Genomic DNA, 27,905 nt, shown 5'->3' with positions numbered 1-27,905 from the left:
GCTACACCGTGTCCGCCATGGCTCACAATGGCAACGGCTCTATTTACCCCCAGAATGGGTATGTTCGTCGAGCTCCAAGTGTCTAACCCCCATGCTCTAAGCTGTACTAATATGTCTATCTATAATTATTTAGCGGACCAGTCTTACCTTCTTCCGCCTCGAATCGAAACGAAAACAGAAAGCCGGAGGAATGGTGGTACACGGAAAATGGACGCTCTTACGACACCTTTCGGAGGGGGAAGTATATGTTCCCAATGGATGAGGTATGGAATCGATAGAGCAGGCTATTGTCGAAATTTCGACTAAAGTGCTTTTTTAGGACGAGATGGATAGGATGGATATATTCCATAAGTTCTTTCTAGTGGCGCGACAGGATAGCTCTAACTACGGAGGTCTATGCCAACGGCCGCTACCCGTCTACCCTCGAATCTTAGACCTTGGATGTGGTACTGGTATCTGGGTGATTGATATGGCCGAGTGAGTCTCCTCCATGGTTGCAACAAATTACTAACTTTGCTCCTGGCTAACCTATCGGCCTGTTCATAGTCGCCATCAAGGACGGGCCAACATTCTCGGTTGGGACCTTTCCTTAATACAACCTCTTAGGTATGCTACTTGCCTTTTTAATTGTTCCTTTCGCTGATTTGGCGTAGGATTCCACCAGGTGTTGAGTTTCAGCGACGTGATATCGAGGATCCCTGGACCGGCATCGAAGAGAATTCCTTCGATCTCATTCATATGAAAATGCTTGCTGGGGGTATAGCAAATTGGACGGCTTTATACGACCGTGCATTCAGGTACGGCCCATGGTTGTGGTTGTGATCTGACCAGCGAACCCTTGTAGTTGCTAATGGCTGATTGTGACGGACAGATACCTCAAACCTGGTACTGGACTCTTTGAACATGTGGAGATTGATCTTACGCCTAAGTCCGCAGATGGCGAATTACCCGAAGACTCTCAGCTTCGAATATGGGCGCACGAGCTGACCGAGGCTATGGAGAGGGCTGGGCGACCTATAACAGCAAACCCCCACACTGTAGGGATGTTACAGCGTCTCGGCTACGTTGACGTCGAGCAAACAACCAAGCGGATCCCGTTCAATTCTTGGCCTGAAGATGGACAAGAAAAGGAGATGGGTAGGTGGTTCAACCTCGGTATTACGAAAGGGCTGCACGCCATAACAATAGGTCCTTTAACTAGGATGAACGGTTACGACCCGGAACATGTTGAGAACTTAATTTCAAAAGTGCGGAAGGAAATGTGTTCCCGCAGATTGAGAACTTACTGCACCATGTAAGTTTCGATGTCGCTACCCGTTTTTGATGAAACTGATTCAGGGAGTAGGTATATCTGGACAGCACGAAGGCCATCTATACCCGGCCAACGAGCGTGATCGCTTCGGCTGCCTGCAACGCAACCATTGGACCGGTATCTATCTACACGCCACTGGAACCAAGCTTCTGCTCGGTGATCTCTTAGGCCATAGCCTACCTTGGACGTCCACGGCGCTTGCATAAAAGACGTATTCCTTCCTATGCAGGGATCTCCCGCCTTTTCAAGTCGATTTAGGAACTACTGGAAGGCAGGCTCTAGGATCTTGTCCAACTCTTTTTCCGCCCCCATATCTCGAGCGTCAACCCCGGCGAGGTTGGACTGCGTCATTAGTCAGCTACCTTATGTCTACGGGCAGATACAAGGGTTGTGTTAAGCAGTACCTCCAGCTATGCGAGCCGGTCTTATTCTATGACCGCCACGATAGTTGTTCCATAAGACTTGTGGGCCATTTTGTTTTTACCATAGCCCATTTGGCATATCCCTGCATAAGGAGCGAGGCCCGCATGCCTTTCTTAACGGGCTCGCACACCTTTTTCTCCGGTATTGGCTAGATCCGGAGGTAATGCGTCTGCACGTGCATACGCAGGACCAGCGCAGGTTATATTGGATGTACACTACTTTGCTCACGGTGCATTTCCCCGTTCTCGACTTGCGAATGACATGGACTTTATACACTTTGGCCTTGTCAACATAGCCAGTTAATGTTTTCTCATCTGGAACCGAAGCGGTCCGGGCCACGACGTCACGCGTTCCCGAGAAACCATCCTAATTTAGGTGTATTGGTTGGTTGTTTTATGTTCGGCGCAGGAGAAGTTGAACCTTGAGCCGGGGGAAAAAGTACCTTCATTGGCGGTGCTGGCTTGGCACCTAAGCAATAGGGGCGCATTGGGCAGTGAGAGTTACACTGCTTTCCCCCGTCTTAGACGAAACGGCGCTCCGGGTCATCTCTGCATTACTTTCTCTTGATTGTGTGCATTGTACAGTCGGCGGGTGTTATGTCGTGTCGTGTTGCCTGGCGAGGGTGGGCGGTTTTGGAAAAGTTTGACCCGCAGGGGCGGCCAAGTTAGGCCGGGGCCATATGAGAGGCCATATACAACACTATTTGATGTTGGTGTTATTGCCATTGTAGCAAAACCGGTTGCAGTAAATATTTTGGTTCTCGTGTAAATAATAACATTTATTTTTGAGAAATCCCCAGACTTACTGAGCTGGCCTCTATGCCCCTGTCTCTTGTGCCTCTTTTTTTTGTATTATGTTACTGTCTGCATAGCTACATGAACCGGCGAGCACCGAGTTCTGGTCTGACCAACGATATGATTTTTTTTTTTTAAAAAAAGAAATGTTTTTATCAGCACAACTCCCGTATTACGTCCGTAAGCATTTCGATATACGCGTTGATCTGTGACAACTATGATCGACGTTGAGCATATCGAGATCTTTTAACAATCATTATGTGGGCTACCTGTTTATTTCATGTTGGCGACCCATAAGTGCCCAATTTGTATATTCCACTGCATATGCCAAAGTAAAGCCCCTGTGTCGTTCTCCTTTGGTTTTCCATTGGAACTTTCTGTTCGGCTTCGAATGCAACTCCATGCGCCTAATCTTCAACGTTACCTTCTCCAACCAGGGTTAGGTTCATCGCTTCAAACCAGTCGCCCGGGTATAGATGAAGGTGCCACAATTTTATTCACGGCTCTGCATCTTGGATGACGCACGTCTGAGGCGTCCCAGCTATTCTTCAACCTCGTCCTTGGTAAACGAAAATCTAAGAGGATCAATCTGATCCACTCTGGCTTGTTTGTCTTTTGCCTCTACTACATAGGCGGCTCCCCCTACCAGCTTCATAAAGGGGGGATGGGATGGGATCCATCCGTGGCGTTCGTCGTTCTCAATCACACCTACCATCTTTCTTGGCTATCGGCTCGTTGCTAACGGCGATGGCGCTCTTAGTCGGACGGGTAGAGGCGAATACTACCCATCCGAGTAGATATTACGCACGCCCCTCCTCCCCCCTTTAATAAGCGGACGAATAAGTATAGGAACGGCTTCCTCAGCACCATCGACCGGCCCGACATGTCTAGTTCCTGATGCTATCCGATAATAATTCTTACGGTGGAGTCCCGGGAGCTGTGTTGCTCCGTAACTGGCTGGCTTATTTACTACATTGTACGTAGACCACGCTACGATACCCCTTTACGATATACAAGCTCGATTCATGCATGGACAGGTATTGTATTATATGCAGTAGCGTATTATATATTCCTTATTTTCTTGCTTCTGCCACGTTCCATCCTCTAAGGAGGTCAGCAGATCTGCTCTCTCATGCAGTTGGTTCCTTTCTATATCACCGTACATCACATACGAAAACATATAATTTGCTTTCTTGCCCCCAATCTTCCCCCTAACGACAAACATGCCATGATAGCTGTTATGCAGTTGGTACCGGGTCGCATCTGATGATATCGCCTCTCGTTGTGGTGAGGCGGACGGAGTGAAGCGAGCGAACGGGCGGGTAAAGGGAGGCCGTTCCGGCCGCCGGCTCAATGCCCCTTTCTTCTACTCCCTCCCCCCCTGAGCTCTTCGAATTCCTCTCGGTTTTTACGCAACGTGTACATTTAGAGCTGCCATTTACAAGACGAGCCATCGAGCGAAGTTCCACAACCTACAAGCAGTTGCTTTTCACGATCACTAGTCTCCTACAATACCGGCACTGGGGGCTAGCTCGCTCCCCCCCCTTTTCTGTCATTTACACGATAGATTTTCGGCAATCCTGCATTCTTGACCAACAGTGTCAACGGGCCTCCGCACTTTCTTGATCCAATTCGACTCGCAGCATGAGAGTAACAAAACCAGCCGATCCCTGCACGTTTGGACTGGGCTTGTCGACTAGGTTTTTGCTACTAACAAACAACTGCGTTGTATAAACCACAAGGGGCTTATACAAACTACGAGACGCCATACGTTATACGAATTAATCGATACTACATATAGTATTATGACCATTATGGACAGAGTCATCACGTGTTTCTAACCTACAAATTGACTAGTTCTTTAAGCCATCACCGTTATCTCTTAAATAAATATATGAGGCTTGATCTACGTACCTAACATAATGACCCCTTCCAACGGCACCTCCCGCCCCTCCTCGTCCAACATGCTGTGCCCCTTGAATACTTAGCAAAAGCCGTCACCTGAGCGGCCTAACACTAACTAAACTACGTATTTCCACTTACACAAAGACGAGGTTAGTTTGAGAGGGGACACTCTCTAATCACATGCATATCGCATAGCAATGATGATAGTCGCCGGCCTTCGATATGATATGTAAAATTCGGTCGGGCCATGATTATTATTTCGCCTCGAGCGCTTGTCCAAGGTAGGCAGGTCCGAGGCTGCAACGATGACGTTACGCAAAATGAGATAAATAAAACCAACATCTGCCCGAGGGAGCGAGGGAAACACAAACTTCGTATCTTCGACATCGAATAATTCCGACGTGAGTGGCCGAGGCAGCGGGCTAGCGCTAAAAGAGACAACGGTGGGCAATTACTTTATTCGTTGACAGCAGCATTCCCATCTTGATGCAAGTTCGTATAGTTATTGTACAGGATGACATGAACAAAGGAAAATATGGTCGGCGGCGTAGAGCGCGCGAAGGGGGCGAGAGTGAATATACAGGGTGAGGACACTTCGTTCCTAGCTCCGACCTTCTCTCCCTTTGCACTTTCCACGATGCCGTAGCCGACTATAGAGACGGCCTAATCTTCCTGTTAGGGGCATATAGTCACCTCTATCAGTGTCTAGTAAGAGAGTCCGACCTCGGACCTTTCGTCCCTTCGTCCCTTCGTATTACCCACTATGTTTCCTCGAATGCAAGAACGACACCCACCCCGTCTATAACGTCCCCCACCCCCCATCCATGCGTAATACAGAGGTATCTTAGTTAATCATTCTCTCGAGAAGCTGTCTTAGTGATGCTCGGCGTGAGAGCCGCCGTGGTACCCAATTATCTTGAAGCGGCCGATCATCTCGCCGACGGTGAAGAAGCCAATGCATTCCGCAACCAGAACGCCGGTAGTAACGAGCTGAGCTCTGCTAATATTTCTCGCTTGCTGGATGATAGTGGCGGGCTGATCTGCAATCTTGGATGCCGTCTGAAGCAGAGAATTCGGGTTCTTCACGGACTGCAACACGTTCTGCCAGTAGCTTTGGACAGTAGTAAGAGAACTACGAATATCTTGTTAGACCCATGAGCAATAACCTGTAAGTATACCTCGAACTCACGGTGGTGACATCTTTTGGCCTCTGAAGACGATCTTGGCGAGTTCCGAGCCGACCTTGGAGTAGTAGACAACCGTAGGTACTGATCCTGCAAGCCCAAAACATCAGTCGCTATCCAAACAAAGACGCATACGTCCCTCCTAAGTGACCCGTAATGCTATCACATGTTTCCACGTACTCTCAAAAAATGCGACTAGTCTTCCGGTGCGACCACCGACTTTGCCCAGCGAGTTCGCAATCCCCTTGGCGGCGCCTGCAATGGCCGGACCAGCCGTCGAGGTGACCCTCGAGAGACCCTGCGCTGCCTTAGCCGAGTACTCGGTTGCCTTCGCTGTATATTCGGACGCCTTTGCCGCATACTGAGCGGCAGTCTGGGAAGCTTTCGAGGAGGCTTTCGATGCGGTCTCCTTAGCGGTCTCCTTAGCCGCCTCGGAAGCCTTAGCGGTAGTGGTCGACTCGAACCTTCGGGCTGCCATGCGACCCCAAGCTCCTGTTTGCCGAAGCAGGGGACGTGCGAGAGCGGACGACATTGCTAGACTCGGGTATTCGGGCTACTCTGAGACGTACGAATAAGAGGCCTAGGTCGTGTCGATTGACCGGGGAATTAAATGGAGGGTGGCGGAGGGAAGGGGTGAGAGTTCGCAAGGGTCGTCGTCGATGGGGAAGTTGTTTCTCGCACTGGAAAAAAAACACTCAAAAGATAAAAGATTCTAAATCGGCTGTTCGAAAATGTACCCCCGGCGGAAAAACCCGATCCGAGCTTGGACCTCAAGGTTAAAAACCTAGGTAGGTACAACGGTACCCGTGGGTCTTTGGATCTTGAGCAATTGACCAATCAGATTGCTAGTAGGTAAGGAAAATTCTAGATTAGTAATAGTTAAAGGGCCCCTTCTTAGTTCACTTATTCTATTCATCCCATGTCTTCTTTACCTTTCATCTTTTAGACTCTATGGCTTCATTTTTATCTTTATCTTTATCTTAATCTTATACTCATTTTCCGAAATTATGTTAATTTTCAAATTGGATCCCTAATATCATAACAGCTGGCTTAATTTATAGTCTTTCTTATGCTTTATTTCCGTATCATTCATTACCTTAAGAATATACCTATATTCCCAAAAACTCACTTGATCTTGGCCCTAGCCTTATTCTATATGCAATGGCCTGCCTCCATCCCTGTCGCACACTCGCTTGTGGGTATAGCGGAACCCAAGCTAATCAAGGCTTTGAATCTGGACTTTAATGGCTCCCGTTTTGGGGTCCGCTGCCGTGTTGAAGGCGTCGAGAGCGTCTTCAAGCTTGAATCGATGAGTAACAAGCTTTGAGAGGTCTACTACACCATTCTCGACCAAGCGAATAGCTCGAGGCCACGTGTTGCAATATCGGTATTGGAACTCTACGTCAACTTCTCGAGTGCTGGCCCGCATGAAGGGGAAGTTGATTTCGTTCTTTCCAACACCGGTGATGAATACCTTGCCTCCGAATTTAACAGCCCAGACGGCCGATGCTATACTGCTCTCCACCCCAGTGCACTCTATAGCCAGAGACGGTTCGATGCCACCGAAAGATTCTATTATCTTCTTCGCCGAATCTTCGGCACTCGCCCTCTCTACTTTGTGCGTTATGACTGACGGGCAGATATCCTTGGCGAATCTCAGTCGTCCCTCATCAATGTCGGTGATGACTAGAGGGCAAGCTCCAGCAGCTTGACAGCAGAGTAATGTGATCAATCCGATCGGCCCAGCGCCGCAAACCAATACCGGGTCACCAAGGTTAACACCGGCTCTTTGCATACCAGCTAGTGCGACGCTGAGAGGCTCCAACATCGCTCCGTTCTCGTATGACATATTTCCAATCTTGTGACACCAAATAGCTGGGTGATTTACGTATCTCCTTAATAGGCCCGGAACTGGAGGTGTCGATAGGAATAGGACCTTCTCGCAACCGTTGTAACGGCCCGTTAGGCAAGGCTCACATTCGTTGCAAATGATGTTCGGTTCTATCGCGACTCGATCTCCAACTTTTAGGTGTGTCACCGACGGATGCACCGCGATAACCTGGCCAGCAGATTCGTGTCCCAGGATATGATCCCCCTCCACAATCATAGGTCCGATGCATCCTGCGTGCCAGAAGTGAACGTCGGAGCTGCGTAACGATTAGCAAGACAGTCTTACTTGTCTTATACAAAGGCTACTGACCCACATATCCCGGTGCTCTTGATAGCAACAGTGACTTCACCGTGTTTCAAGCTCTCTCCCTTCTGCACATCCTCTACTGTTGGTTCTGCCTCGTTGATCCATAGCTTGTGGGCGGGATTCGTGAAGACGGCAATGTTTGCCTTGGAAGGCTTCACGACAGTCTCAACTGTAGTCGAGCTCATTTTGACAGCTCCGAGAAGAAAATGAAGCAAGACAAATGACAACCACGAACAGAGAGAGAGAGAGAGAGAGAGAGAGAGAGAGAGAGAGAGAGAGAGAGAGAGAAGGTTCAAAGAGAGTTTCAAACTACCAGGAGGGGGAGCTCAAAGGAGGGGCCTACCCGTTATTATGTTCCCCGACACCTTCGCTTCCGTTCTCCAGTATTTTGTCGAATTTTAAACTGTTGACCCGAAACTGGCTGATCTAAGACGATGTCGGATAAGTCTTCACCTAGCTCGTGGTCTAATACGGCCACCAAGCCGTGGCCCTACATGGATCGGGAACTATATCGGCATCGGGACTATATATCATCGTCGCTTACACGTATAAAATCCCAGTAGGTCAATGGTATTGTGAATGTTTTGTGCTCTGTCTGCATGAGGGGGGTGTAGGGTGCTCAATTGGGGCTAGCAATACGATGACGTTCGGTTGCTATACGTCCGATTAAAAATGGGGGATATGGGGACGGACAAGTTTGTCTTCTTTACCGCACCAATTATTCTTATCGCACAGCACATCGTCAAGGTCTCATCCCCGCAAAATCTCTATCATGTGGTGGGCAGTACAGTAGCGCACCTTCACGATGGGTAACTACCTACCTAGCTTCGGATGTCGGCCGCAGGAACAATTCTATTAGTTCTGCTAGTTAGATGGACTTTTTTTTCTTCTTTTTTTCTATGTACGTGCGCCATGTAACAACCATCCGAGGCAATATCGTGACTTTCAGTGTCCACCATCAGCTAGCCTGTCAAATTTACCTATGAGTAGGTTAGATGTTTCCACGTTTCCATGTTTCCGCGTCTTATCTTTACGCAACCAGGTATCGAGCAGACCCTACATGTCGTTCTGGCGCGTACAGCCCGGCGAATGGGAAATGTTATATACCTAACGTGCACATAGATCTAGAATCCAATGAGTTCGTCTAGATACATCTAGCATGGAGCATGAAGCATGGATCTGCGATCGCTTTGCATATATGCAATTACATAGGACCCCCGTATTTTTAGTAGCGAGCCATTCATCTGATGCGAAATCCTCCCAGGGGCAGTGTGAGATTAGTATACTAGAATCCTTTAAGGAATCAAGTTAATATTCCCAAGATGGTACCTAAGCTACCTAGCGGTACATATGTATGTCAGTGGCAAAGAGGTACCTATGTTATCTGTTTTATGGTGTTACTACACCAGCCACATTTCTGCACCTAAGAGGGGCGATATAATTTGTCATCAATTAGGACGCAATATTGGCAGATTGGGTCGCACTTTATTATATTGCATTCTACCCAAATCTTCAACTTGACTTATCTCAACTACCTTACTAACCTAATCCACTACACCTACACCTACACCTATTTCTTCTCAATAAATATATAACTATTGCCCATCGCCTTATATATATCATCTTTCTAGATTTGGCTAGTTCGCAATCCCCTATTTTAAAAATGAATAACGACGAATCTAAAAGTGGCGTTGGCTATCTAGCTCGCCTTGAACATTTTCATCAGCTTGATAAAGAGAGGGAGGATATGATTAAAGATTTAATAGCTAAATACGACGATCTCGAGCAGCGCTTCGAGTCGAAATGTAAAGAATTTGATAATGAGGTCCAAACACGTTCTATATACCAGTCTCGAGCCAATGATGCTACCACAAAGCTCACTGATATTCGACATAAAATGGTAAAGCATACTACCTAGGCCCCTGCATAGCCTATGATATCAAATGTACTAAAGTTTCTAGGATGTTAATTCTTTTGCTATTGCTATTATAGATGGCGACGGTGCTGTTTTTCGTGACGATTGGATTAGGAAGGGTGAAGACGGCGGCGCGATGGCCGCCCATCAATTGCGCGACGACATTAAGAAACATCTTAAAGAAGCTCATCCTGACGTTAACATCGAAACGTGGCATATAATGGTTCAGGTCGTTCTTAACCTCGAGGGCCTCTCCAGAAAGCTCTTTTGCGTTGACCTTGCGAAGAGCATGAGCGAGTTATCCGCCTTCGCTCGTGGATTTAGTCGTGCTCAGGGGCTTTTTTCTTTTATTGACGTCGGAAAGGGCAAGGAGCAGGCTGATTTTAAAGTCCGCGAAACGCTGCGCTTGATGGTACATAATCTTCAGTGCAAACATATTATCTTTGGGCCTTGCCACGACAAAGGTTATATCGTCGAACTCAGGCCCTACCAGCTTGAGACGTCTATTCTTAACAAGATCACTTTACTTGAAACTACCCAGCCCCCGCGCGAATTTGGCGAGCTGGCGTTCCGCAGAGTCAAGTTTAACGATGTATTTCGCTCTGAACTCCTTCCGGAAGGCTGGCTTCCGCCGACTCCTCCACCGTCGACAAGCAAACCAGCCCCCATAACACCATCATCAGTAAACAAGGCAATCAATTATTCTACCACCGCTTCTTCCTGGACTAGCACGCTTCCGTTTGTCAATAGTTTCAAAAAGCCTGTGGCTACGCCGGTGAAATCAACGAAGGCATCTCCCCGCAAATTTTATTTCGTCAATGCCTCGGGTCAGCGTGTCGATGGGCCCCTACCGCAAGCCGATCCCTACTCCGAACAGCGTTTCAAAGACCGTTGCGAAGAAGAAGGAAGCAGGAAGCCCTGTAACAGATACCACCTGCATGGTATTTGCGAGGAAAATGCATGCTTGTATTACCACGGGAAGCCTCTTAGCCCGGGTGAGCAACTCATCTTACGAATCAAAGCCAGAGGCTCTCTATGCAATTACAAGAGCGCTTGTAAGAGCATTGATTGCTATTGGGGCCATAATTGCAAGTTCCAGAAGTGCCAAAAACTTAATTGCGCCTTTGTTAACACTCATGGGATAGACCTGGTAAGTTACCTTTATTTACCCGTTCCTTAGTTAGGTATCATCGTAACGAGAGTTATTCTTCTATACCTACCAGACAACTTATCATTCTCGGAGGATCTAAAAGGTCAATTCTGGCGCATGCTACCTGTCTTCTCTGGTGTCTATGATTATTTACTTCATGGCCCTTTAAGTTTTCCTACATAGAATTCGCTGACGTGAAAATAGACTCCAGCGGAGAAAGTTTACGAAGACGGCTCACGAGAGGTCTTGTCTCCCTAAAAAAACATGGTAAGCTGGTATATAGGACTTGCGCAAAATCGTAGTCTATGTTGTTACGAGCGCATCTAAGTATAATTCTTTTTTAAATCACGTAAGATACATGAGGAGAGGCAATATATAAGTATGTATGTTTTTTATTATGAGAGGGAGCTATGTATAGATCGTGGTATTATGTTACGGTTCACAGTGTTTGTTAAACTTATAACACAAGACTTCTAGGGCTAATTAATAACCCTAACCCATCAAATGTCATCACTTCTTTGGTTTGCGCTCCTTGTTTGGTGTACCCGGAAAGATGAACATATATGTTCGATACAGGGCTGTGAGTACCGCATAATGTTCATAGACACCTAGCAGTCGGAAAAATAAGGTGCTATTTTCCTTCTCTGGTGTATCTTCCTTTGGTTTATTTTCCTTCTTTGGTGTCATTGTTTCAACTTACAGTTATGTGGTTTTGTGTAGGTTCAGATGTACGGTGGTTGAAGTTGTCAGTATGGGTAGGTAGGTAATTTGGTATACTCTATTGGAAACAAGGAAAGTTTGTTTTAAAGGCAAATGCTGTAAATTCATGCTAGATAGCAACAGCCCCTCTGTTCCTCAAATGCAGAATTGTGTTGAATCAATCGAATAGTTCATCTTTGACTATGACAATGTCTTGTGTCATCAAAGAATAAATGTCTTTGATCACGGATATGAATCGCCAAAATCGCCAATAATACAAGACGATAGTATCAAATCAGCAATACTTTTAGGTAACAGTGCCATTGAAGTTACAATTTCATCTCTTAAAGTATTAAAACAATACACTTCTCGGATATCAGTTAGTTGTAAATGAACGTATTTACACATTGTGTTGGCAAACCACGGTATATAAACATTGCTTCCTGCTCAAGCTTCTTCTCGTTTTTTTTTACCATCATCACACAATTCATCATTCTATGAGAACTCAAGTATCTTCCGAACTTTTATCATCTAAGGCAACATCAAGAAACACTTACAACACTTTATTAATTTAAGCTTCCTTTGATTACCCCCTACTACCAAGTAAACTAAATCAAAATGGCTTCTGGAAACACAGATAAGCTTAGCCTCCGCTCCCACGATGGCAATGTTGTTCAAATTAGCCGCACGGCTGCCCGTTTATCTGAGGTCCTTTCGGACATGATGAACGATGTCGGCGAGGAGGGTACCACTGAAGTCCCTATCTCCGTAGTTAGCTCACCGACCTTGAATATCGTCGTTGAATGGTGCGAGGCCACGGCCGTAAAGAAAGCTCAGGAAGAGGCGAGAAATGAAGCAGAGAGGATTGCAAAAGAGAATCGTCGAAATGCGCGAAAGGAGGCCCGAGAAGCACGTGAAGCGGATCGATTGCAGCGCGAGGCCCAAGGTGAGGAGGTCGGACCCCCGGAGCCAGCCAACGATGACTCGGAGAGCGACCATGAACCCATCGTGTCCACTGTCTATGAAAAGCCCGCCACCGTGATTCCCGCATGGGACAAGGCGTTCCTAGGTAGGCTCACTAAAGACCAGCTGTTCGACCTAATCGTAGCCGCGAACTTCTTCGATATCAATGGGCTCTTCGACTACTGCGCCAAGTCGATTGCGACGACCGTCGAGGAAATGTCGACTGAGCAGATGCGTGAGTACTTCGGAGTTGAAAACGACTTTACCCCGGAGGAAGAGGAACAGCTTCGTAGGGACCATGGATGGGCTGACCCTGACCCGAGTTACTATAACTAACTTTTCTACTCGCGTATAGGGATGAAAGACGAACCAATCAGCATATTCACTATGCCTTAAAGATCGGCTAGTCTAGTTTGATTACGTGTATTATTAGTATAAAATAGTAAAATAGAAAAAAAGGGGTTCCTTAATTTATTGTACTACTTGTTATGAAAGTGTGAATTGTCTTCTATGTTTTTCTTTCTCGGTGCTTGGATGCCGTAGAAAACGGGACTTATATACTCAAGGAGTCTGTTACGTGACCTAGAACTTCAGAGGTCAACTAAACGAAAATATGAAGAAAACGAGAAAGGAAAAACAAAAAGGAAAACATACAACACCGGGGATTCGCTGGTCGTCACCGACCCAACTACTAGTCCGGCGGTATCGGGTTTATCGCGGGGAGAGCGGACGGGATCCCGAGTATTCCAGATCCTATGGTCGTATGTGACAATTGTAGTTGTTCTTTCAATATATATATCGGCAGTCATTGCCAAGTGAGGGGGCTAAAGGGCCCATCCATTTAGCTACCTACCTCAGCCAGCTAAGTACCTAAAATAAGCCTAACATATATTCACTAGGTGGAACTGGAAGGCTTAGTAGCAACTTCCTTGTTCCGTAGGGAATTTTGAACCTGACCACGGCAGTTTGTGGTTAGGTAGTTACCTATGAGGTATGTTAAAAGTAACCTTCCGGGTGTCTCAACTAGAACCCTAGTACAACTCTTAACTAATTTAAAAGATTAGGAGGCCTAACTGACAAACCAGCCTAGAAATATGGTAAACTTTCTCTCTAAAGTAACTAGGTTAAAGAGACTTTTCTTTAAAAGGGGGTTGGTCGGGATTAGAGTAAGCTTTTAATAGTTAATGTAGTTGATTAGTTCTGAAGTAACACTAGACTATAGTAATGCAACTAAGATGATAAATGCTATACTCATATTTGCATATGGTTCTAAGTGATACAAGTTATTAAATCAAGAGTTTATTAATCATTAAAGCTACGTAACTAGGTTAACAACTTGTTTTCGTTCGTATCTTCAAAAAATAGGGATCGTCCAATCTTTAAGGGCTGCTTAGCTAAGCCTCAAGTTCAAGCCACAACATTCCGTGATCTTGTCCACAACCCGCTCGATAACATCGTTTATTTAAATATTTTGAGTCTTTCAGTCTTTTGTTCAAGTTTCAAATCCCTGCTATATGCTATTCATCTTTTTGAATGAATGTCATCTCTGCGATGTTAAGCTGCGGGATACTTCGTATTATGTAGCGCCAAGTAAAAACCTACTACAGGCTACATCTTGGGGTTCAACGTTCACTTTAATGCCTTTCTAGGTCTCAAATCGAAGACATGGCCCAGACTTCCTATGTCGCGATGTCTAAAAGGCCTATAACTCAAGAAGATATAGAATATTGGGCCAGAGATAACCCCAACCGCCCTGGGACTAGACCCGAAATTAGAATCCAAAGCATTTGCCAATCGCTTGCGCCCGTCGCGCTACGAATAACTTGGGCAGAAGAAGTTATTGCCGCCGGCTTAGACGTTAACCAGCTGCTCCCTCATTCAAGTCGGCCTTTGCAAGAAGCGATTGAGAACCCTCAAAACCGCGACTGGCGCACCATGACTACGCTGGATCATTACGAAAGCCTTGATCTAGTGAAGTGGCTGTTGGACCATGGTGCCGACCCTCGGCTGAGGGATTGGGTTGCCGTTAGTGCGATAGATGAAGCGTTGAGAGACCCCTTTGCTTTAAAGGCTTAACAGCTAAGCTTCGTAACAGATAAAGAGGTAGCCGAGATGACCATCTTGGCCCGCTGTAAAGACTTGTTTGGTGCGGGCAAGTACTTCCACGACCACTGGTGTGTTCTTTGTAGGCGCGGATATCTGGGGCATAAGAAAGGTGAGCAAAAAAGGGACTGTGAATATTGCAAGGAAGAAAAGGAGTTTAACTGGCACTATAGGCGCACTGATGCATGAATGGTATATTAGAGATATAGATAAACCCTGAAAATCGGTTAGAAGGAAGTAGAGAGCAACTTGCTGTATCATTTGCACACCTTGTATTCATACATAAAGGCTACTTGCTGCTTGAATTTGTACCTCTCCTACTAATGTGTATCTAAGTCTTCAACCCGATCCCTACTCTAGGAATAATGACCTAACGCCTATGCAACTATAGAAATACCAAAAGGCTGTGTAAGTCATGTGTTACAGCATACTACTCTTCCCCTCCAAATCTGGCAGATGCATCCACCAACGTTTCTAACAGTCGAGCTTTGGGATAAGGCGCCTCATCTTTTAATACTACCAGACTGCCTCCGTATAATGTATTCTGGAAGTGCTGCTTTGCCCTAAAGTATCGTCGCTGACGGACGCGGCAGTACTCGTCATACTGTCCCTCACCAATGGTCGCCAAGACATATTTGGGGTGTACACCAAGCGCTTGGGCCCCCTTCTGGCCAAACCCGAAGCTCGTCACGCTGAACGCGTTTACCTCGTCAACCTTGATAGCTCGATCGGGAAACACGAGGTTCTCCCAGGGCTCAAGCGCGACGTCGATGTTGTCTGCGTTCCTGTTGCCCGGAACAGCCCCCGCGTCGAGAATCTGGCAACACCCGTTGAGCATCCAGGCCGCTGCGGCACCTTTAGGATGTCCGGTCAGATATTTCTGGCACACGGCTAGGGCCGCGTTGCCGGGCGTGCGGCCAAGATGGCTGAGTTGCCGGTGGAGCACTTCCACTTCGTTCTTCTCGTTGAGATCGGTCGAGGTGCCGTGGAGAGATACGACGCCAATGTCGTCGGCGGTCAGGTTCCAGACGGCTAGAGCTCCGCGCAAGGGTGAAATACGCGTGTCATGCGTCCAGAAGGCGTTGCCAAATCTGCGTCGAGCCTCCCTCTCCTCGCGCCGAGCAGCCAGCTCGAGTTCGTCAACCGGGCTACCGGATCCCGCCAAAGGGCCGAAAAGCTCCTGACGCTCGCGGATTGACTTTAGGGAGTGCTCCAGCAGCCGTCTCCTATAGTCGATGTCTAGGAGTGGGGATGGGCCGAGGCTACGGCTTTCACGGACGTTGACCATGATGCCTTTTCCAGGGGCAGGAACCGAGCGACCGACGCCATCGCTGGCTGTTTGAACGTGCGCAACGATAGATCGGATGGGCAAGCCTAACTCTAGGGCTACCTTGGCGTTGGTAAGTAACTGCATGCCGCACCCTTCTGATTCGACAAATCCCTTCCGGGACGAGGCACACGGGCGAGATGTCTCATGTGGCGCGCGGCCGCGCTCAATGTCAGCCATACTGTTGTTTGTCGCTTTCATATTGGCAAATTCTGCCGACGTATCCTGCGTCATATCGTCGAAACCTCCTACCAGGCATATCTTCGCAGCGCCGCTTGTAATAAGATCGTATCCTTGGTTGAGGGACTCGAGCGCTGTCGCGCAGGCACCGACAGGCGTTCTTGTCGGGCCCGCCGACGACATGAGGAGCATATTCAGCCATGCGCCCGTCGTGTTGATGAACACCTCGGCTAGGATATCGCTTTGCACCGGCCGGTCAAGATACCCCTGGCGGTAGAGCTTCTGTAGGGATTGGCCGCCGCCCATGCCTGATCCCACACAGTTCGCAAGCTCCGAGACGTGGATCGTTTTGTATAATTCATATACGTCTGTGATTCCTGCCGAGAGGAAGGTCGCGGCGGCGCATACAAGTGCCATCTGCGTGCATCGATCCACGCTCTCGCAGAGATCCTGCGGGAGTCCGTATACCGTCGGGTCCCATCCAGTTGGGAGTTGGCCACCGACGATCCGGTCGAAGACTCTTGCCTTGGGGATCATTAGAGTAGCGCCTTTCCTGAAGCACACGGAGAACTGGTCGCTCTTGGATATCTGCTTGATCTCGACCTTGTCGCCCTGTTCCCGTACAAACTCCATGGCCGTGTCGAACGACGCGGTGAAGGGCTCCAGGTCGTGCTGGACAATCACCTCCTGGAGAAACTGCTTGCTGTCCCGATTAGGGTGGTCTAGAGGGCTCGGCTCAATAAGGCGAAGTCCTGTATGCTCCAGAATCTGCTTCTCGTACTTTGCCTTTACTTCGTGGTCGTGCACAGGTGTACCGGTAGCTACATCGAGCCATGCTGCTGCTGCGCCGTCTGTTGGAGGAGCTGGCTTGGGATTATGCTTGATAAGTCCTGTCATCCAGGCCAGTTCAATACAGCCTTGGATTGACAGCTCTCCTTTGAGCTCCATCTCCCATCTTGTCCGGGAGTTTCCCCAGGGTCCAATTTCGGCGAAGCCGACCACAACTACGACCGACTCTAGGTCGACCATGTTATCTAGCTTGGAGTTTAGGGGCTTCAACTTGGTCGTGTAGTCAGGCAGTGTTGGAAACTCTAGGTCAAGGTCAACTAGAGGTGGTTTGGGTATCGTCGAATTCGATTGCGACGTCGCGGTGGGTTTGCCTCGCGTAGCAACCTCGTCAAGGGCTTCCTCTTCAGCTAGGGCCCGCTTGATCTCCTCGTTTTGACGCATCGAATTCCTTATTCCCGCAATGAATGCTGCTAGCTCGGGATCGCTACCCATGCCTCCGCTCAGGTCTGCTAAGAGACATTCGGTCTGGCAGATTGATACTACGGGATCCGACATGAGTCCTATTATAAGTCTTCCCATCTCTTCCGTCGAGAAGGTGGCCACGCCGCGTTTAGCAATCTCCTCTGCAATTGCGTCGTTAGCTGCCATCAGGCCTGTGCCTCGAGTCCAGCCAATGATCACGCCACAGAGACATAGATAATCGCTCCAGCTCTCAGAAGACCACTTATTCAATAATGTCATTAGTCCAATCTTGGATTCGGAGTATAGCCCGTCATTCCCGAACGTGCCGTGGTTGGGAGAAAGGGGTAACAAGACCTGCGCCGGCCTTGTACGAGAGCCTTTCGACTCCTTTGCGAGCTTAACGGCGCCCATGATCCTCAATACGTTCGTCAGCATAGCTCTATGCGCAAGCTCCGACTTGGAATCGATATTGTCGATCTCACGGCCCTTTTCAGGCAGTGCCGCAAACGGGATAATGAAATCGAGATCCCATCCAAGACCGTTGACTGGGTCATAGATGTGAGCGACTAGATTCTCTATATCTTGCTTACTTCCCTGGTTACACGGGAGAACGACGAGCTTGGATCCGTTGGCCCCGTGGCTCGCAAATATCTTCTGATAAATGGGGCCCGCCTCGGGCATGGCCCTGCTGGTTGTGACTAAAACCCTGGCTCCTCCCTGGAGAAGCGATTGGAGAAGAACTATGCCGATCGAATTTGGACCCGCGCCTGTCAGGAGGACGTCTTTTCCGGCAAACATTTTCGTCGCGACTTTGTCGTCTGTGCTCATGAGGGTCGTTAGTTGTTGGTCCGGAGTCCACTCAGCCCCCTTTCTCCTGAGTATATGAGGGGACTTTGTTCCTTTGGCTTCCGGTTCTGGTTGCTTCTTCGGAGTTGAGAGTGAAACGCCTTGGTAGATCTCTTGCGGGTTGTCTTTTATAGGCTTTGTCTCCTTAGGATCAAGCTTGTTAAGCATCGTTTTGATTCCTTCGACCCCGCTGTCTTTCGAGGATACCTTGCTAAGCAAGTACTGCCTGGCCCTCTCGAGTCTGCTGCTAGCCCTACTTCTAAGGCTAGCTATAGCTGATTCAAGACCATTCTGGTTCTCACTGTCCTCTAAGAGCTTATAGTACTCGTCGAGTAGATCGACGTGGCCCCAATTCCAGACAGAGTCATATGATCGCTGATGATCAGCTTTGAAGATCGGCTTGATACCGTTGCAGAAGTCCTCGCCCAGTTCTTTTTCGTACATATCGATTTTATCCTGTGTCTCTACGGAATCATCGATAGCTCCGGACGATGTCGCGGATTCGTCGTCATCGGAAAGAAGGGCGGCAATCTTTTTCTTTAATTGTGAGTGCTCATCGCGCAGCTGCTGTACTACTTTGGAATCAAGCATGGTCTGTTGCGGGCTGGCTGCAGCCGTGCTCCCTTGTCTAGATAGGCCTGCACTGTCTAGGTGCCCTTGGGCGATGGCGTCGAAGAATGCCTCAGCCTCCTCGTTCTTCTTTAATCTAGCTGCTGGCTGTTGTCCAAGCGCTAGTAAGAGAACCGAGTCTTGTCTTCCGGAGGCGAGGCCCCATTTGTCATTCAGGTAGGACTTGGCAGAGATCAAGTCGAACGAGCCAGGCATTTTCGATCCAACCATCTTCTCAACTCGGGTGCGTAAACACTTCTTCAACTTTCCGTCGTATGTGCCTTGGATTGTTGCAGCAAGTTCCTTAAGGGGTATATTCTCAACGTCATCCGCCAACGGCCCAAATTCTTCTAACATGTCTCCTATTATCTCGTTCTGTACAATTGACCTCCCACCGGAAATTGCTTTAATGCTTTCCTCAAGCTTAATTTCTGAAGATGACTTTTTCAAACTGCTTGCGATAAGTGCCGTAACTGACTCTAACGCAGTAATTGGGACATCGGGGATTGGGCTATCTGCTTTTGTAGGGATAGATGTGCTCGCAGGAGGCGCCTCGGCAGTAGGTATATTCGGAGTTGATTCCGGATTACTCTGTGATACCGGCGTCTCTACCCTCTCCGGCTCTGGGGGTAGAGGTATATCGTAGCGGAGGTCGTCATAGTTGGCGCTAGTCGAGAGAAGAGACCGCTTGATCCCATTGACAGCGTCCGACTCGAGATTGAATTGGCCCAAAGTTTTCTTTGCCATATTTAATAGTGTCGGCGATGGACCAAACTCGACTAGTTTCTCAACATTGACTTTGTCAAAGAGTATACTTTGAGTTTCTGACCACCGGACAGGCATCGCAAATTGATATCTATTATCTCTTATGTCAAAATCTGTCGCTAATACAGGTCGATTTGGTTAAGAGAAACTTACGCCAATAACTCCGTGAGGAGCACATGAGCAAGCTCTCGCTCATGTTGTTGGTGTGTCATCTTGACGAACTTCACTATTGAGCTTGTCGGCAGCACTCTATAATGTTCAACTCGAGCGTGATTCTCATGTGATGGGTGCGAAGAAGGATATTACTCGGTTTCGCTCAACAATGAGAAACACGACAGAGAAAATATGTAATTGACATTTTTACAATAAAAGCAGCATGCTTCTTCGTGATAGCAGGTAGTTATGCTGCTATTCGAGCTATCCAACTTGAAGTTCTATTCACTCTAGGCCTAATGTCCCAACATCCACAATTCCCTGAATCCCCAAATCCTGCAATCCCTTATTCCGGTTACACTGGCGACAAACTCCCAAATCATAGGGCTCCAGTGCTCTACTATCCTCCCATAATCCCGCATTCCAGTTATTAACAGGCCTAGCCTTTAGGCCATTTTTTATCGTAGCTCGGCAGAATTGGTAGAAGCACATAGCCATTTTTAAGCCCTCGCCTTTTTCTTGATATACGAATGGTATAAACTTCTCTTAAGTAAACTTAATCATTCGTATACTTACAAGCCTCTCATGAACGTGAACCTAGATTTATTTGCTCTGGTTTACGTTTACATCTATCGACCTCTGAAATATTCTGTACCCACCCGGCTTGGCGGTTTACACGACATATGTTAGCATTCGGAGGAATCGACAACAACAGACAAACAGGAATTTTAATTCCGAATCACAGTCATGATAGAATTAGATGGATCGGACTCAGGTCCGGAAATCTTCACTCCAGAACCTGAGACGGGATCTCAATCTCAACCGCTCACTCTAATCAACAATACCCTCGAATATACCTTCATAATACCCACCTTCTTGTATGCCAACGCGATTCAATTACGAGATAGATTTCTCAAAACACTTATCAACCCAAACAAACAGGACAATGAGAGTTATAGCTCGCTTTCTATTATTGAGCTCGTCTCGGAGTTCCTCTGCTTCATCGCTAAGGAAGTAGAAACACATATCGATCCTAGCTTCGATAAGGAGGTGCTTAATTTCGCCCTTCAGTCATTCGAAAGGGAGATACTGCGCGGCGAGGAAGTTCATGCGTTCGTCGCAGGGCTTCCGGATGATATTGATAAACTTATGGTAATCCGGTCATATTATATCGCCGTCGGAGCAGTAAGGCGATCTACCGGTGCGCCAGAGTCAGCTCTCATGCGTGCAGCTCTAAAAGGCACTGCTCGTGTGTATGCTGTATTCGGCGGCCAGGGCAATACCAAAACTTACCTTGACGAACTGCGGGATGTTTACGATGTCTATCCAGCGCTCACAAGGCGATTCCTTATCCCTGCGGCGCGTTTCCTTGAACGCCTCTCACGCGATGTCAGGGCTTCTCAGGCCTTTGCCCACGGCCTGGATATCATGCGCTGGCTGGAACAACCCGACTCCCAGCCAGACTACGATTACCTTGTTTCGGCGCCAGTGAGCTTTCCTCTCATTGGTTTACTGCAAATTCTTCATTATATAGTCACAACCTCCTCCCTTGGAACGCATCCTGGCGGCATGAGAAATCGTCTTTCGGGTACAACAGGTCACTCTCAGGGCGTCATTCTCGCAGCCATAATTGCCGCATCCGTAGATTGGCAGAGTTTTGAGATACAGGGCAAAAAGGCGCTCACGATACTATTTTGGATTGGCGTTCGCAGTCAGGAGGCATACCCACTCCCCTCTATTGCACCAAGTGCTCTAGAGGACTCGATAGCGCATGGCGAGGGTGAACCAACCGCTGCCCTCTCTATTAGGGGCGTGGCCCGAGAAGTCCTCGAAAAGCACATTGCGAAAGTGAATGGGGTGCTTCAGGAAGACCGACATATCGTTATAGCCTTGGTGAATGGCACAAAGAACTTTGTGGTTGCTGGCCCTCCGATGGCATTGTACGGACTCAATAAGCAACTTCGCCGGGTGAAAGCAAGCGAGAACGTGGATGAGTCTCGCGTACCATTTAGCCAACGAAAGTTGAACATCCTGAACAGATTCCTTCCAATAACTGCCCCATTCCATAGTCCCTATCTACGATCGGCTATAGAAGCGCTTCAAGATGATCTAAGAGAGGTCATCATATCTCCTAGCGAGCTCGCCATTCCAGTATACTCAACCTTCAGCGGGAAAGACATTAGGAACGAACTACAGGGGACAGATAACATTGTGCCCTCTCTTGTTAAGATGATATGTCAAGATCCGGTACACTGGGACGAGTCCATCACAATGCCTGATGCGACACATATATTAGACTTTGGTCCTGGACGTACTGCGGGTGTTGCTGGCCTCACAAGCCGCATTAAAGACGGCACCGGAGCCCGTGTCATCCTCGCAACCAACATCACTAACCCGACGCACCCCGAAATTGGCTGCAAGCATGAGATATTTGCCCGAAAGAGGTCAGACCTTGCATATGGCACAAACTGGGCTAAGCAGTACGGTCCAAAATTGATAAAGACTTCCACCGGCCGGACGTTCGTCGATACCAAGATGAGCAGGCTACTCGGCCTTCCTCCAGTCATGATCGCTGGAATGACCCCTACAACAGTACACTGGGATTTTGTGGTCGCCGCAATGAAAGCAGGATATGAAGTCGAGCTCGCATGCGGTGGCTATTACGACGCGAATAGCTTGAGTGAATCAATCTCGAAGATTTCAAAGGAGATTCCTCCTGGCCGCGGTATAGTGCTCAACGTTATTTACGCCAGTCCTAAATCTATTGCTTGGCAGATCCCACTTGTACACGATTTGTGTGCGAAAGGGTTGCCAATAAAGGGGCTAACTATTGGCGCCGGCGTTCCGTCTCTCGAGATCGCGAATGAATACATTCGAACGCTTGGAATTAGGCAAATTGGATTCAAGCCTGGGTCCGTCCAAGCCATCCAACAGGTGGTTAAGATCGCCCAGGCTAATCCAGGGTTTCCTATAATAATGCAGTGGACTGGTGGCCGTGGTGGCGGGCACCATTCGTGCGAAGACTTTCACGAGCCGATATTAGAGATGTACAGCAAATTACGCCGTTGTTCTAATATTGTGCTTGTGGCCGGTTCTGGGTTCGGTGGCCCGGATGATACTTACCCCTATCTAAGTGGCACCTGGGCTAAGAAATTCGGTCTCCCGCTTATGCCTTTTGACGGGGTGCTCCTGGGAAGTCGATGTATGGTGGCCAAGGAGGCATATACGTCTAAAGGGGCAAAGCAAGCCATTGTCGATGCGTGTGGTCTCGATGACCGGGAATGGGAGAAAACATATCAGAAGCCTGTCGGTGGAGGTGGGATCATCACGGTCCGATCCGAGATGGGAGAACCTATTCACAAGCTCGCCACGCGCGGCGTCATTTTCTGGGCCGAGATGGATCAGAAAATATTTAGTCTACCTAAAGAGAAGCGGCTCCTTGAATTAAAGAAGAAGGATACTCGGGAGTATATTATTCGACGGCTTAACGCCGACTTCCAGAAGCCTTGGTTTGGCCTCACTGCTTCCGGCAAAGCGGTTGACCTCTGGGAGATGACTTATGTTGAGGTTATTTCCAGGATGATCGATCTTATGTTTATTAAACACCAGAAGAGGTGGATTGATAAGTCTCTTGCCAAGTTAACAGGGGACTTTATCAGCTACGTCGAACAGCGCCTTGGCACACACGCGACTGTAGCCAACAGTCAACTTATAAAGACGTACAAGGAACTTGACGACCCGCTACCCATCATTGACAGACTGCTAGCAATATACCCCTCGGCGGCTACGCAGCTTATGAACTCTCAGGACTGCTTACATTTCTTGGGTCTTTGCAAGCGCCCTAACCAAAAGCCGGTACCCTTCGTCCCATGTCTGGATGAAGACTTTGAAGTATGGTTCAAAAAGGACTCATTGTGGCAGTCCGAGGACCTCGACGCAGTAGTCGACCAGGATGTAGGCAGAGTCTGCGTCCTCCACGGACCTGTTGCTGCCAAGCACTCAACTACTGCCGAGGAACCCATCAAAGAAATTCTCGACCACATTCACGAAGGCCATATAAGAATCCTCACGCAAGACCTTTATAATGGAAACGAGGAGAAGATACCAACTGTTGAGTACTTGGGAGACAAGATGGTAGACACTGTTCACGATGTTCGCCTTATCCTCGAAGGAGTCGCTATTTCTGAGACGAGGAACGAGTTAAGACTATTTATTCCAGGAACAACCGTTCCGGACAAAGACGAGTGGATGCAATTACTTGCAGGCGATCAGACTACGTGGCGTCGCGCTCTATTTACTACGGATGTCTTCGTTCAGGGGTATCGCCTTGAAGCCAATCCACTACGCCGTCTTCTTACCCCTTCTCGCGGAATGGTCATACATATAGCACAACCAGATGACTCAGACAAGACGGCCATTACTGTTGAGGAAAATGTCAGCGGAAAACAGTTGCCGACGATGAAAATAGGTCCCTTGTCTGGCAACGTCATTCCCTTATATCTCATCGAGCACCGAACCGCACTAGGCCGCCCAGTCGTACTCCCGCTTTCATTTACTTATCATCCTGAAGCGGGCTACGCGCCTATCCATGAGGAAATGGCTTCCAGAGACAAGCGTATCAAAGACTTCTACTACAAGCTTTGGTTTGGTACCGATAGACCCGACATCCGCTTAGATGCAGCGATGTCTCACGTCAAGCCCTGGGATGGCGGTGAAACTACTATCTCTAGCCCAGCGATACGTGAGTTCGCACGCGCAGTAGGTAATACTGCTGAGGCCTACATTGAACGGCCCGGCAGAGATCATCTCGCGCCTATGGACTTCGCTATCATTGTCGGCTGGAAGGCTCTCATGGAGCCCCTATTCCATGCCGTCGACGGAGACCTGCTGAAGCTTGTCCACCTCTCCAACCGTTTCCGTATGGTCCCCGGCGCGACTCCGTTCAAAAAGGGCGACACGCTAAGCGCAACTTCTGAAATCACTGCTATTATCAACCAAGACTCCGGTCAAATGGTTGAGGTTTGCGGCACAATCACGCGAGACGGCGGAAACCCCGTGATGGAGGTTACGTCGCAGTTCTTCTACCGCGGCATCTTCGCTGACTACAAGAAGACGTTCCAGCGTAAGGCTGAGTCTCAAGTCAGAGTAGCACTCAAGGGCCCCAAGGAAGTTGCCGTGCTGAAAGCCAAGAAGTGGCTCAAGTTAGAAGGAGGCGTCGATGATCTTCTGTTGGGTCATAACGTCGTATTCAAGCTACACACTTCGACCCGATTCAGTGACAAGGTCGTATTTGCCTCCGTTGAAACTAGCGGTACGGTCGAGATCGAAATCCCGACTACCAAGGAGCTGGTCCGCGTGGGAACGGTGAATTACGTCTCTGATGGGCCTTCGCGCGGGAACCCGGTCTTGGAATACCTTGCTCGGAACGGGTCTAAGCTAGACCAACCCGTTTATTTCAAGCATCCGATCCCGATACAGAACAATTATAGTAAAGCTCCGTTGGAGATCGAAGCGCCCGTCTCCAACGAGAACTATGCCCGTGTGTCGGGAGATTTCAACCCAGTTCATGTTTCACGCGTCTTCTCCAAATACGTCAATCTACCAGGCACAATAACTCACGGCATGTATACCAGTGGTGCGGTCAGGAGCTTAGTTGAGACCTGGGCGACGGAGAACAATGCCCACAGGATGCGTGACTATAATGTCAAGTTTGTCGGGATGGTGCTCCCTGGAGATCGGCTCGAGGTTCAGCTGCACCACATTGGTATGGTGTCTGGCCGCATGATTATCCAAATCGAGGTAGTCAAGAGCGACGAGACAAGAGAGAAGGTATTGGCCGGTGAAGCCATCATCGAGCAACCCACATCCGCGTATATATTCACAGGCCAGGGTTCTCAAGAGAAGGGAATGGGAATGGAATTGTACGAGAAGAGTGCGGTGGCTAGAGACGTATGGGACCGTGCCGACAAACATTTCCTTGATACCTTTGGTCCGTTTCACCCCTTCCCTACCTCCGATATCTCGGAACAATATACTAATTTAATCGTGCAGGTTTCTCTATTCTTCACATCGTCCGCAACGATCCAAAAGAGCTCACAGTGTACTTCGGTGGCGCTCGGGGCAAAGCCATCCGACAAAACTACATGGCTATGACCTACCAAAGCCTCGAGCCGGCCGCAGACGGCAGCCCTAAACAGGAGAAGGTTTTTAAGACTATAACGGAGTACACTACGTCGTATACCTTCCGCTCGCCAACAGGATTGCTCTCGGCGACACAGTTCACACAACCAGCACTTACACTGATGCAAATGGCAGTCTTTGAAGATCTACGAGCTCAAGGCGCCATTCAGAAGGACAGTATCTTCGCCGGGCATTCTCTCGGCGAATACAGTGCCCTCGCATCCATCGCCAAGGTGATGCCAGTTGAGACGCTCGTGTCAGTGGTGTTCTACCGCGGCTTGTGTATGCAAGTTGCTGTTGAAAGAGACGAAGCTGGCCGCTCAAATTACTCAATGTGTGCCGTTGATCCTTCGCGGGCCAGCGCACGGTTCAGCGAGCAGGCGCTCAAGCGCGTAGTCAAAGCAATTGGCGATGTCACGGGCTCATTTCTGGAGATCGTCAACTACAACATCCGCAACATGCAATATGTCTGTGCAGGAGACCTACGTGGTCTAGACGTGCTAGGCCATGTTATGGACAGTACCAAGGCACGCAATGTAGATGTGCGTCGTCTCGAGTCAGAGGACAATTACAATCTACTGGTCAAAGTGATCGAAGAGGCAGACCAGCACTCGCGAGCCAAGCCTATGCCGCTTGAGCTAACACGAGGCCGAGCTACGGTGCCGCTCCGGGGGATCGATGTCCCGTTTCATAGCTCGTACCTACGACCCGGAGTGAAATCGTTCCGCTCGTTCTTACTCAAGAACCTCGAGGAGAAGAGCATCGACCCGGAACAGCTCGTTGGGAAGTACGTACCGAACCTAACGGCCAGGCCGTTCGAACTTACAAGGGACTACTTTGAATATGTACATAGCATGACCCAATCTCCTCGCATCGGCAAGGTTCTAGAAGGCTGGGAGTAATTACAGGATGTCGTGATGTTAATAGTGATGGGTATATCGAACATCGAAAGGGTGGTGTATATCTCGGAATCCGGCGTTGAGAGATATGTTTTATTGGGGGCCGCATTAGAACGCATCCAATTAGGAAAATTCATGTCCGCTGTCAACGATATAATTAGAAGTTGTATCCCGAAGTTTCTTACTCTCCCATACTTCTTTCTAAGCGACGTTGCGATGGAACACCCCCCCTTTTCGCATGGTTCTGCAGAATGCATGATGTGCCGCGTCACTTGACTCGATAGTTGGGTTCGAGGGGGTTTTGTCGTGATGTCAGGACTACATGTGTGATATGCGCTCTGCTTGGCTGCAGGGTGACGGCACTGGCTCTACGAATACGGTCTCTCAGCTCTCGCTGTATACCCTTTTGGGACTTGTGTTTATATTACACTCGATCTGGATTTTAAATAAACAACGTGTTCCCCACGATATGTCAAATTGATCTTGCCAAGGGCGTTCCAGTGCCTTCATGTATAGCTTTATGTATAACCCTGAGTATAGTCAACCCTGAATATAGTTAACCCTGATAGAAAATCTTAGGTTAAATCATAACAGACAGCTAATAAGACAATATGCCGAGGATTCTAAGGCCATTATATTACAAGGTTTTCTAAAAATAACTAAGGCTTGCCTGGATAGGTAGATTTATTTCTATCCTGGATGTTATAGGCTGATTAATCCTTGGGTTCTAGTATTTCTAGTTCGATTCTACATTTCTCTTTTCTAAAATCTTATGGCGTCTGTTTATCCCAACTAGCAGCTACCCGTACGTTGGCACCGTATAGTCATCATGGAGCGCCACCGGGTTACACTACTTGATACGGAAAAAATGGGTTGATTTTAGGATTATGCCTATCTTGACCTTGCAGAACGTATACCAGAAAAAACGCCTATGTAGGTAGGTAATCAGAGATTTACGGACTAGTCCGTCATCGTTTCAACGGTTCCGCACAGCTTAGTTGGCCAGCCCAGTCTATAACTGTGACAAGGTTGACTTTAACCGACGAGCCT

At 48.3% G+C, this 27,905-nt stretch overlaps 8 protein-coding genes across 8 annotated transcripts; 5 read left to right on the top strand and 3 right to left on the bottom strand.

The window, feature by feature from the left end:
• Window positions 1-17: 17 nt before the first annotated feature.
• F4813DRAFT_390202 (methyltransferase LaeA) lies at window positions 18-1,394 on the top strand (the record flags this gene model as incomplete). Its single annotated transcript, XM_049246973.1, has 7 exons — window positions 18-58; window positions 134-263; window positions 320-477; window positions 547-606; window positions 654-797; window positions 872-1,294; window positions 1,346-1,394. 7 exons carry the CDS (start codon window positions 18-20, stop codon window positions 1,392-1,394), a joined length of 1,005 nt encoding a protein of 334 aa, XP_049098827.1.
• Window positions 1,395-5,064: 3,670 nt separating this feature from the next.
• F4813DRAFT_113222 (mitochondrial ATP synthase g subunit-domain-containing protein) lies at window positions 5,065-6,494 on the bottom strand. The gene is made up of 3 exons (XM_049238532.1): window positions 5,799-6,494; window positions 5,624-5,708; window positions 5,065-5,566 (listed from the first exon to the last, which is right to left on the bottom strand). Exons 1-3 carry the CDS (start codon window positions 6,148-6,150, stop codon window positions 5,308-5,310), a joined length of 696 nt encoding a protein of 231 aa, XP_049098826.1. The 5' UTR covers window positions 6,151-6,494; the 3' UTR covers window positions 5,065-5,307.
• Window positions 6,401-8,050, bottom strand: F4813DRAFT_362066 (GroES-like protein). The gene is made up of 2 exons (XM_049243595.1): window positions 7,819-8,050; window positions 6,401-7,765 (listed from the first exon to the last, which is right to left on the bottom strand). Exons 1-2 carry the CDS (start codon window positions 7,998-8,000, stop codon window positions 6,835-6,837), a joined length of 1,113 nt encoding a protein of 370 aa, XP_049098825.1. The 5' UTR covers window positions 8,001-8,050; the 3' UTR covers window positions 6,401-6,834.
• A 1,274-nt stretch (window positions 8,051-9,324) lies between these two features.
• F4813DRAFT_362064 (uncharacterized protein) lies at window positions 9,325-11,741 on the top strand. The gene is made up of 3 exons (XM_049243594.1): window positions 9,325-9,715; window positions 9,777-10,880; window positions 11,085-11,741. Exons 1-3 carry the CDS (start codon window positions 9,479-9,481, stop codon window positions 11,136-11,138), a joined length of 1,395 nt encoding a protein of 464 aa, XP_049098824.1. The 5' UTR covers window positions 9,325-9,478; the 3' UTR covers window positions 11,139-11,741.
• Window positions 11,742-12,197: 456 nt separating this feature from the next.
• On the top strand, window positions 12,198-12,938 carry F4813DRAFT_397127 (Skp1-domain-containing protein; the record flags this gene model as incomplete). Its single annotated transcript, XM_049247911.1, has 2 exons — window positions 12,198-12,831; window positions 12,898-12,938. The coding sequence occupies 2 exons, from the start codon at window positions 12,198-12,200 to the stop codon at window positions 12,936-12,938; spliced, it is 675 nt and encodes a 224-aa protein (XP_049098823.1).
• Window positions 12,939-13,839: 901 nt separating this feature from the next.
• Window positions 13,840-14,903, top strand: F4813DRAFT_362063 (uncharacterized protein). The gene has a single exon (XM_049243593.1). The coding sequence runs from the start codon at window positions 14,208-14,210 to the stop codon at window positions 14,616-14,618; it is 411 nt and encodes a 136-aa protein (XP_049098822.1). The 5' UTR covers window positions 13,840-14,207; the 3' UTR covers window positions 14,619-14,903.
• Window positions 14,904-20,108, bottom strand: F4813DRAFT_362061 (putative 3-oxoacyl-synthase). Its single transcript, XM_049243592.1, has one exon. It carries the CDS (start codon window positions 19,699-19,701, stop codon window positions 15,076-15,078), a length of 4,626 nt encoding a protein of 1,541 aa, XP_049098821.1. The 5' UTR covers window positions 19,702-20,108; the 3' UTR covers window positions 14,904-15,075.
• A 291-nt stretch (window positions 20,109-20,399) lies between these two features.
• On the top strand, window positions 20,400-27,018 carry F4813DRAFT_113182 (fatty acid synthase beta subunit). Its single transcript, XM_049238531.1, has 2 exons — window positions 20,400-25,765; window positions 25,828-27,018. Exons 1-2 carry the CDS (start codon window positions 20,524-20,526, stop codon window positions 26,856-26,858), a joined length of 6,273 nt encoding a protein of 2,090 aa, XP_049098820.1. The 5' UTR covers window positions 20,400-20,523; the 3' UTR covers window positions 26,859-27,018.
• The last annotated feature ends 887 nt before the right edge of the window (window positions 27,019-27,905 follow it).

The sequence above is a fragment of the Daldinia decipiens genome (assembly GCF_022478715.1).
Source record: "Daldinia decipiens strain CBS 113046 unplaced genomic scaffold F4813scaffold_20, whole genome shotgun sequence".
In the NCBI taxonomy this organism is placed as follows: Eukaryota; Fungi; Ascomycota; class Sordariomycetes; order Xylariales; family Hypoxylaceae; genus Daldinia; species Daldinia decipiens.
The sequence above is the reverse complement of the archived record's forward strand: the minus strand, read 5'-3'. Positions and strand labels throughout refer to the sequence as shown.

Bases quoted from the DNA above. Each gene is read 5' to 3' on its own strand.
- F4813DRAFT_113222 (XM_049238532.1), bottom strand. From the start codon at position 6,150: ATGTCGTCCGCTCTCGCACGTCCCCTGCTTCGGCAAACAGGAGCTTGG. The intron at 5,709-5,798 runs GTACGTGGAAAC...TTGGGCTTGCAG, and splicing joins ACTAGTCGCATTTTTTGAGA to GATCAGTACCTACGGTTGTC. The intron at 5,567-5,623 runs GTGAGTTCGAGG...AGATATTCGTAG, and splicing joins GGCCAAAAGATGTCACCACC to TTCTCTTACTACTGTCCAAA.
- F4813DRAFT_362066 (XM_049243595.1), bottom strand. From the start codon at position 8,000: ATGAGCTCGACTACAGTTGAGACTGTCGTGAAGCCTTCCAAGGCAAAC. The intron at 7,766-7,818 runs GTCAGTAGCCTT...ATCGTTACGCAG, and splicing joins AAGAGCACCGGGATATGTGG to CTCCGACGTTCACTTCTGGC.
- F4813DRAFT_362064 (XM_049243594.1), top strand. From the start codon at position 9,479: ATGAATAACGACGAATCTAAAAGTGGCGTTGGCTATCTAGCTCGCCTT. The intron at 9,716-9,776 runs GTAAAGCATACT...TAAAGTTTCTAG, and splicing joins CTGATATTCGACATAAAATG to GATGTTAATTCTTTTGCTAT. The intron at 10,881-11,084 runs GTAAGTTACCTT...ACGTGAAAATAG, and splicing joins ACACTCATGGGATAGACCTG to ACTCCAGCGGAGAAAGTTTA.
- F4813DRAFT_362063 (XM_049243593.1), top strand. From the start codon at position 14,208: ATGGCCCAGACTTCCTATGTCGCGATGTCTAAAAGGCCTATAACTCAA.
- F4813DRAFT_362061 (XM_049243592.1), bottom strand. From the start codon at position 19,701: ATGCCTGTCCGGTGGTCAGAAACTCAAAGTATACTCTTTGACAAAGTC.
- F4813DRAFT_113182 (XM_049238531.1), top strand. From the start codon at position 20,524: ATGATAGAATTAGATGGATCGGACTCAGGTCCGGAAATCTTCACTCCA. The intron at 25,766-25,827 runs GTCCGTTTCACC...TTAATCGTGCAG, and splicing joins ACATTTCCTTGATACCTTTG to GTTTCTCTATTCTTCACATC.